Source organism: Primulina tabacum, chromosome 2 (assembly GCF_025594145.1).
Source record: "Primulina tabacum isolate GXHZ01 chromosome 2, ASM2559414v2, whole genome shotgun sequence".
NCBI classification, from domain to species: Eukaryota; Viridiplantae; Streptophyta; class Magnoliopsida; order Lamiales; family Gesneriaceae; genus Primulina; species Primulina tabacum.
In genome coordinates, this window is record NC_134551.1 from 45261260 (window position 1) to 45270914 (window position 9655).

At 36.2% G+C, this 9655-nt stretch overlaps 1 protein-coding gene across 2 annotated transcripts; it reads right to left on the reverse strand.

Moving 5' to 3' along the window:
* Positions 1–7303: 7303 nt before the first annotated feature.
* Positions 7304–9326, reverse strand: LOC142537944 (E3 ubiquitin-protein ligase WAV3-like). 2 transcript variants are annotated; one of them, XR_012818611.1, is made up of 4 exons: positions 9175–9326; positions 8915–8998; positions 7708–8738; positions 7304–7652 (listed from the first exon to the last, which is right to left on the reverse strand). XR_012818611.1 is itself a non-coding variant. In XM_075643401.1 (3 exons), the coding sequence occupies exons 1-3, from the start codon at positions 9295–9297 to the stop codon at positions 8346–8348; spliced, it is 600 nt and encodes a 199-aa protein (XP_075499516.1). In that variant the 5' UTR covers positions 9298–9326; the 3' UTR covers positions 7304–8345. The 2 variants fall into 2 exon arrangements, 1 of the variants encoding a protein (XP_075499516.1); XM_075643401.1 differs by having other exon boundaries at positions 7304–8738.
* Between the last annotated feature and the right edge of the window lie 329 nt (positions 9327–9655).

Here is a 9655-nt window from a genome sequence, read left to right on the forward strand (position 1 = left end):
TTTTTAAAGATCAATGTATGATTTTTGGTTAACTGATGATTTAGGGTTTTATTTTATGCACTTGAGATTTCAAATGTTAAATCATTATGACTTATGGAAATGTTAATTTATTTTAAATTAGTAATTTTCGAGTTTATGATGTATAAAAAAAAATTAAGTATAAGACATTTCATTTGGTATCAGAGCCAATGATCTCCAAAAGGTTGTGTTACTGCCACTCCGAGAAACTCAAGAAGTAACGCCTCAAGTCGGTGAGTTTTACTGCTCTAAAATTTTATATGCTGAACTTTAAATGCTTTTATGATACACGAATTTGGAGGTTAGTCGTATTTTAAAATTAATTAAATGCATGTTGGTTACGTGGTTTGGACGGCGTGTACAGTTATGCTTCGGAGACGTGAGGAGAATTTGGTTTTGCGTATCTCAAGTTTTGCACTACCTAAGACTAAGTTGAGGCGAATTGAACTTGGTGATTTATGACTGCATGTTTCAAACGTCATACTGTGTAGGAAGTGGTGACTCGATATGCTTAAACTGTTTAAGTACTTGTAATGCTTGGGATTTAAGAAAACAAATGTATATTGATGATGGTATTAAGGAAAATATGTTTGGCATATACATGAATGATGTTTTAGTAAGTATCAGTCATTAAGGTGTTTTATAATCATGGATACTATATGATGACTAAGGATCAAAATTGGGTTTGACAATAGGAATATATTTTGGGGAATTAAATTATATGATCAGGATTACTTAAGGTAAAGTTAACAATTAATTAATCTTTGAGAAGATAAAATAACTTAAGGTAGTTTAGAATTTATAATGGATGGAGGATGTAGAGTTAGTTAAGATTTTTATTTCCTTGAGATCAAGAAGTTTGGTATAAACTGATAAAAATGAAAGATGTCAAATCAGAGTACGTAGCGAAATCGTGATAGAATGCAAAATTTAAGCCATTCAGATTAAGTATGAAGTAAATGAGGTAGCCTAATTTTTTCAATAATCAGGACTAGACAAATTTTGAGGACGAAATTTTATTTACGGGGGGAGGATTTGTAACGTCCAAAAATCAGTCCACGTAAACCGCATGCATGAAAATTATTAAATTGTTAAATTATTTTAATTAAATGGTTTTGGATGCATGAATGATATATTTTGAGTAAATAAATGATTAATTGTGTAATTTTATTTGATTTCATAATTTAAAGATTTTTAGACGAATATCGGTGGTTGGTGAGAATGGAAGATCGGAGACGATTAAGGTGTTAAAGATTTAAAAGCTAAATTTTTATTTTTACTTAAAAAAGTATTTATTTTTAATATTTTAAGAATTATTGAAATTTTAAGGACAAGTTTAAATTAATTGATGGGACCAAGGAATTTTATGTATTTTATAAGGGGATTTTTGGAAATATATATTTTAAATCTTTTAATTTAAGCTTAATGATTTTATTAATTTTAATGAACCTAATTTATTAATTTAAAAAACTAGTTTTGATTAAGCTCATTAATTTAAAAGTTAAAAATCCTTTTTATTATTTATTTATTTATTTAAACCTAAACACACACATACACACACCTAAACACCTACACATACAAACACACCGAAACATACACTAAGTTACGTAAAAATTTGGAAGAAACCAGTGGCCGAGGAAGGGAAGGAAGGCAAGAAAATTTTCGATTTTTTTTCTCCTTTGTTCTTCGACTTTCTTCCTCGTTTTTCCTTCCAACAACGATCACTCGACTCCCTTGCATCCCAAGGTGTGTTTTTGGTGGGATTTTGACAAAAAAAGGGTAGAAAAAATAGAAATCGTCTTCCATTCGTCACCGACTTCCACCATTTCGATATTCGTATTTCGAGCATTTTAAACGCAAATGCTCGTTTCTAAACCTTCTTTTTGCATCATTCAAATCATATTAGGTGTGTTTAATCATGTTTGTATGAAAAATATGAAATCCTCCTTTTATTTTCGCTTTTTATGAAATATACATGATAAAACTTGAGTTTTCATGCTTCTAAAATCATGATTATGATGCACAAAGGGGCTGCTATGATATGGTTATGGGAAGAGACTTTTTTTAACATGTTTAAGAGTCCATAGATGCAAAGCTAAGGGCTGGAAAAGAGGGTAAGAGGGTTGAACGAAAATTGGGTTGTAGAGGACTATGGTTTCGGTTTGGGTGTCCTTGAAGAGTGTGGCTGCTGTTTGGGAGTGTCCAGAGGTCAAAAGGGGATCTAGTCATGGTCCTAGATAGGCTAAGGGAAGGCTGGTACAAGGGCTAGGGAAGGAGCGTGCACTTTGGGTCGCCTAAGGCTTGTAGGGGCGCGGGTTTAAGGTTGCAAGTGCTAGGGATGTAGAGGCTGGTCCAGTAGAGTTCTAAGGGTTCAATATAGGCCCTACGATGGATACATAGGGTCTGGAAATGATGGTTAAGGGCTAGGCTCGATGGATTGAAAGTTGGCTTGGGCTAGGTTTTGATCAAATGTGCAGAAAATTCAATAGGCATTCTAAGCTACTCCGATGGTCTTAAATGGTTTGATTTGGATTGCATAAGGTATGGTTAGTTGTTAATAATCTATGGTTCAACTTTAGTAAAGTTTGGTTAAGTTTTGAGTCGATTCGGGTTAAAACCGAGGCGTACGGTTGAGTTTTGAAACGAATTGAGAAATTAGTTGAGGAGCTTAATTTTACGTCTAAGAAATGTTTATGGGTGTATTTTAAGGTGTCATGTTAAGTTTAAGGATGAAAAGTTTAGGATTAAAATTTGGGAAGAAAATATTAAGTTTTGAATTTAATCGGGTTAAAAACGCTTCATGGTTTAGTTCATTAAGTTATTAAATCGAAAGACTCAGGTTTACCTCTAAGAAAAATACTAGAGGAAAAATTTAAGCTTATATTATTATTTGGGATAGGCTCGGGTCAACAAAAGTAAGAAAAAGTCAAAATCGGGAATTTTAGGGTCCAAGGGTAAAATGATCATTTTGGGTCCCGGGTAGTATGAATGGCTTGGCAGCGCCCCGAAAAATCATAACACATGCTAAATGATATTTTAAAATGTATACTGATGAAAATATGAAATTTTATGCTTTATGGTAAAACTGTGCAATTTTTATTGTTAAAATGTCATTTTTGAAAAGTCATGATATTTTATGCTTTGAAAAGGAAAAAGAAAAAAATATTTTGAGGGATGTGAATTGAATGTGACAAAGGATAGATAATATGTGGGGGATCCGTTTTAAGAAAGAACGGCGAACTTACAATGTTATGGGAATGTCGTGAAGTAGAAGGCCCCAGAGGGAGCTCGTTTACGGAAAAGACCCCAGAAGGAGCCCGACGATCGTATTCCATGGCGGTGCCTAGTGCCCTTCCCATGGGCCACGTAGAACTGAAGACTGATCAGTAGACCAGAGGATAAAATGCTAGTCACTTTCAAGGATCAAACTTCGTCCAAAATGATAAAAAATTGAAAGCTTTACGATTAAATGATTTTACGATTTACGATTTATTTATGCATAAAAGCTATTTTAAATAATAGTATGATTTTTACTACATGTGATTGTATATGTATTACTTGCTACTCATGTTTAGAACGTGCTGAGTCATTAGACTCACTAGGTTTGAATGTTGCAGGATTTGATGATATAAGGAGGCGCAGACGCTTGAGTGGATCGAGTGCGGCAGTACACCCTCGATGGACATTTATTTTCCTGCACTAGTTTGATAGATAAAAGATTTAAAAGATTATTGTTAAAGAATTTAGTAGAGATTTTTATGCTTTATTTTGATGTTAGTTGATCTTTTTAAGGTCGATATATGATTTTTGGTTACCTGATGATTTAGGGTTTTATGCACTTGAGATTTCAAATGTTAAATCATTATGACTTATGGAAATGTTAAGTTATTTTTAAATTAGTACTTTTTGAGTTTATGATTTATAAAAAAAAAATTTAAGTAGGGGACGTTTCATGCCCCTTCGCGTGAGATACTTTTTTAAAACCCTAAATAATAGCCAAACCAATTTTTAGTCCAATTAGTCTAATTAATTAAAGTCCGTTAAAATTTTAATTATTTAGCATGTTTGACTTGTACTCCTATAAGCCCATTATGCATACCCTATTTTCATTTAATTTAATCTTTAATAAACTTAACCTTTGCATTTAATAATTTAAATTCTCAAATTTTATAAATTTAACTCGTCGAATTTATTCTCTCGAAATTTTAATTATTATAAATTCAACTCTTTTAATTTACCGTCTCGTAATTTTATATAAATTCAACTCCTTGAATTTATTCTTTCAACTAGAACAATTAATTCAATGTTTGTATGACCCTCAATGGTTCAGGGATACAGTTAATCGTGGATTCACAACTCTTTGTGACTCAAGACATTTTTCATTATTCGGGCTTACCCTAATTTGTCTTATTCCATGCATCAACATTTGATCATGAAATGCCAGAAATCAATTTATGATAAAACCCATCGAATCATGGTAATAGCGTCTAGTAGCATCGCCACATGATTCCCTAGGTATCACTGATAGTGCATGCAAGAACCAATCAGATATGATTAACATACCGTACGGTCCCTTTATCTCATATATCCCGATCGAATATGCAACAATTAGTTCATCGAGGGTTGCATATTAAATTCGATAGCTATGTGATACCTTTATGAAATATTCATAGTGTCATCGCGTGTACAACAAGAGAACCATTGTCCCTAATGTACATCTTACACTCTGGCCAGGGATTTCATGCACTACTATTTCGTTAGATCACATAGGATATCCACACCCGTAGGTGAGCGGTGAATCCCCGACTAAAATGCACTGGCTCCTACACATGTCACAACTGCACCCAACCTCGCCACCTTGTGACCCTCGTGGAGCCGGTAAACGAGTCAAAGCACAATCTTTGTCCCGGATCGTAAGGGCTAATAGTGCACAATCACAACCACAGATTTTTCCTTTCGATGAATGATAACCACTTGGAAAGTTTGAGTGAGGGTTGTTTGGTACAATCATCATATGATTACCATCTGCATGATTGGACATCTCTATGCCCTTTACCATGAAACACGGTACACAACATCACAGATACTAGTCTCAAACTCAAGCGATCTTTATCTTTATTTTTAGGCGGATGAATCGACTGGGAACGAATTTAGAATACAAAATGTTTACAAATAAGTTTCAAGATCGAATTACGATTCATTTATATTAAAATATAATCAATACTCTAACACGGCTTGCCAAATACCTTCCACATTCTTCATCTGATGGTTGGTTATCACATTTTTATTGTACTGTATATAAACTAGACTGATTTTTTAAGATTGTCATTGTCCCCTCACTTGCCCGTTTTCTTACTATTGTATTCCGTGTTCATTTATGTTAGAAGGGAAAAAAGTTGAGAAGAAAGAACCTGGAGATGCGCTGTCCATCTTGGATGGTTCATCGTGAGTGGATCCTCCTCATTTTCGTTACTCTTTCCTCAAATTATGTTGTGGATGACGGTTCTATAGTTTATTTACCTCATTGAGCAACCTATTTGCTGGATATTTCCTTTTTCATTCTGATTTTCATTTGTAACTAACTGTTTCTGATTCTCTCTCCATGATGATGTGATAACTCCAGTTTCTCATACTATTGTCTCCATCCGCCATTTGATCCATGGATAATGTTTTTCTTGTAGTGGAATACAAATAAACGAAGCGCTAAAGCTGCAGATGGAGGTACAAACGCGACTGCATGAGTAGCTGGAGGTATTTCGTTGTCTTTAGCAGATACATCAACAAGATATCCTTAAATTCTAAGTGGTATCCTCCATTTGCTTCAGTTATCTAAGAGGAAATTATTCTTTAGAGATGCGTAACTTAAGAGGACCAAAAATTTTCTTTCCACTTCATCATTTGGATTTGTAATGCCCTGGTTATCTAAGAGCAAAGATATATTTGAAATTCTTTAAATTTTTGAGTTCTGCCACTTGCTTAGACTAATATTGCTACATATTAGCCTGAAATACATTGAAGTATAAGATCTTTGTCTCTCTGATCTTCTTCCACAATCCAGAGTTGGTTCTTTTAGTTTTTGGTTTCCCTCTTTGCATCCTCTCAGACGCTTGCTACCTATTTTTTTTTTAAGGGGAGATGATGCCATTTGTAAAGCTCCCAGAAGTTTCTTTTGCATCTATAGACAAGTGAAAGTAGTGTCTTCATATCAGAGTGTTAATGACTTATGCAAGTGCAAAGACAGTTACAGCAACGGATAGAAGCCCGAGGAAAGTACATAGAGAAGATAATTGAGGAACAACGCCTCGGTGGAGTTTTTACCGATATGCCGGACTCTGTTGTTGCTGCTTCTGGAACAAGAAACAATTGCCCAGGTTCTGATAATAAAATTTTAACTGACCCGCCAACTCCTGCTCCAATATCTGAGTCACCGCTTCTGAACAAGGCTGTCAAAGAAAGTTCTCCAGCTAAGAGCCTCTCTGTCGATGAATCATTGTCCAATCGTGAGCCTCTAACCCCAGGTTCCACTTGTCCTGTGACTTCTCCAGTTGAGAGCCCGAGTGAAAGATCAGGGAAAAAGCAATGGATGAGCCTTGCTTTAGCATTTTCTGAGCTAGGAACCATTCTTTCCCGTTCGGTACTAAGGTCAAGCTTCAGCCCTTCTTACCAGCCGCCGCCGCAGCATTCACTGTTCTTGATTAACGAGCATATTGACAATTCTTTGGGATAAAGACACTCAGATTGAAAAAGTCTCAGGTACCAGCATGTAGTTCATTATGGTGCATGTTACTGGCATCACATTTGCCATTTTGTATGTTAGATTCCGAAATTACACGCCTGATTCGGTCTTAGAATCTTATAGGAGCTCCATACTTGTTAGCACATTAAGATTTAGAAATTCTCTCCTTAAAGGAGGTGAACTTTCAGATATTATGAGTCGTATATCCGTTTCGGCTTTCCTAGCCTCCCTAGTATTCCAATGTGATCCCATTTGTATGATCCAATTGTCTCATTCTACCTTTCTCATTGTTTCCAAAAATTTCTACTCGTTCGAAAACTCCTTTGCCCCTTGTAGCATCAATTCGAATTCAATTGCGTGGCACTAGTTGAAACTTATAATTTTATTTCTTTTCTTTGTTCAGCTGGCAGAGCACAAAATTCAATTTCAAGTAAGTTAGGATCGTTGGTGAAGCTCTGTTCATAGGTTCCTCTAAATCGACATCGAATGAGAAAGAGCAAACCAAGAAAACATATCATTTACACTGTAGCGATAAATGCTGTCTTTAAGCTATATTTGGTCAAAGGTATGTAGCAGTAGGAATCATACCTTAAGGTGCATGATTGCCAATATTACCCGATAAGTGAAACTCTCTATGCTTTCCAAACCACGACAAAAAAGCGACAATAACACTGTAATAATATAGTAAAAGCACTAAAATCGTTGGGAATGTTATGCAAAATAATCTACAGCCTATTGACACGCAAATGCTGGGCCGATCTTCTTTCTAGACATGAAGTATTACGGTAATCCCAACTCTTTATAGTACCGCTAATCCTTCCTTCTGTGGTGCTACCTATTTTCTCTGCCGTGAGATATAAAATTTCACCCATTCTAATGCATTCACCTTCTTCACCATCTATGTAGCTATATACCCCATCTACATCCCCCGAGTCATCTGGATTCGGCGGAACATTAATTCCTCTCTTCATACCCTCTGAGTTCTCATACCCTAACAATTTCTCGAGCTTTTCTTATCGTCAACGGACTACTTGGATAGCACCTTTGAGTAGTAATATTGCGAGAAATTCTTCAAACTCATGCATGACAGACCTATTTGAAGCTTGTAATCCAAAGCCCACATGGAAAACATGAACCGGTATTTTGGTGTCAAATTGTGGTAGGATCATTGACTGAATTGTGTGTTCTTGTGGATTCGGTCTCTGAGTATCTTTACTCCTTTCTTTAGCCCTTTCATTGGATGAATTTTGCCAGATATAGAGTAGGCGATCAATGACTTTAATGAGGCTAATTCCCGTGTAAAGACAAAGGATGAAGGGAAAAAACTGGAGATGTGGCGTTAGCGCAAGTCTTAATGGCTAAATGATCGATGGGATGCAATAAGGATACAAGCACGCCATAGATTACTTCACAGGTCTCAGATGTGGTCCATTTGGGGTTGTCACCAAGACCAAATCAGCTGCAGGTTGATGGGCTAATCTTACCAGAAGATAAGCTTTGTTTCTTGGGGAATATTTTGGAAATCGTGATGCGGGGCTAGATAAATGGTTTGATGTTATCCCACAATGTAGAGGCACGAATTGAAGACGATTCAAGAATTTGGTGCGAGCAATAATCCAGAATAGGATGGGGTAGAGATAATTTCAAGACGGGGTTGATCACTTGTGTGGTCAGGGTAGACTGGATCGACATCGTCATAATGAGAAGATTGCAGAAGAAAGGACCGCCTGTGCTCCCGAGAATTGGCAATATATTCATCAAGAATCTGTAAAACGGGATCGGTCTGATTGTCCTGGATGGACCAACTGGCATTGAGGTTGCGAGGTAGCTGCGTCCATCGAGCACGGCAGATGGGGCAAGTGACACTACCATGGCGAACATTTGAGGAGATGCAAGAAAAATGGAAGGCATGGGAGCATTGCGCCGTAAATATTGCTTGGTCTGAGCTGTAATTTAAGGGATCGAGACATATTGAGCACAAGTTCTGCAAGAATTGAAAAGGGCCACGTGGAATCAAAAAGTTAGATGTACCAAACAATAAAAGACAATAATCATGACAGACAGAATCAAGATTCTCCAGCAACACAAGATTTAACCATAGGTTGAAATAGATGCATCAAGAATCAAACAGTACAACATTAAAGATGACAAAAAAGACACCTTATTGGAAGTAGTGCTTGCATCGCTTTTTCCAGTGATCTCCGATGATATTCTCTTGCAAGAAATATTTCCCTCTCGATTTTCCTGGTGAAAAGCATGATTCATTCGGCGAATCACAAAAACTTTAAAACGAACATATTTGTGTGCACACACAAAAAATCAAACTAAACATGGATAGTAAGTATCAAAGAGACCATTCTTTGTCAAACCAATCATCATAGCACCTTCTACCGTGTGTATTAGATAGAGAAAATACATACAGCGGAGGTGCGAACAGCATTGGATTGTTGCTGTCCGTAGCAAAGAGAGCCACACGTCTGCACAAAGATTTTCTTGGCGGCTCTCTTGAAATCCCACGACGCGCCACCCTCTCTTCCGCCCATTTCCTTTCACATAAAACCCATTGGATTGTATGAATCCCTCCCTTCTCACTTTAAATACTTCCGCTTCTAAATAGTTTCTCCTCATTTTTTGTATTTATAAATATAACCGTAACTTAATCAAGGTAAAAATTTGTGTGAGACGGCCTCACATGTCATATTTTGTGAGACGAATCTCTTATTTGGGTTATCTATCAAAAAAATTTACTTTTTATGTTAAGAGTATTACTTTTCATTCTGGATATCGATGGATTTGACCCGTCTCACAGATAAAGATTCGTGAGACCATCTCACCAAAGACCTACTCATTACTCAATAGACAGACCCACACAAATTAAAATTAATTAACCTTATAGTACAT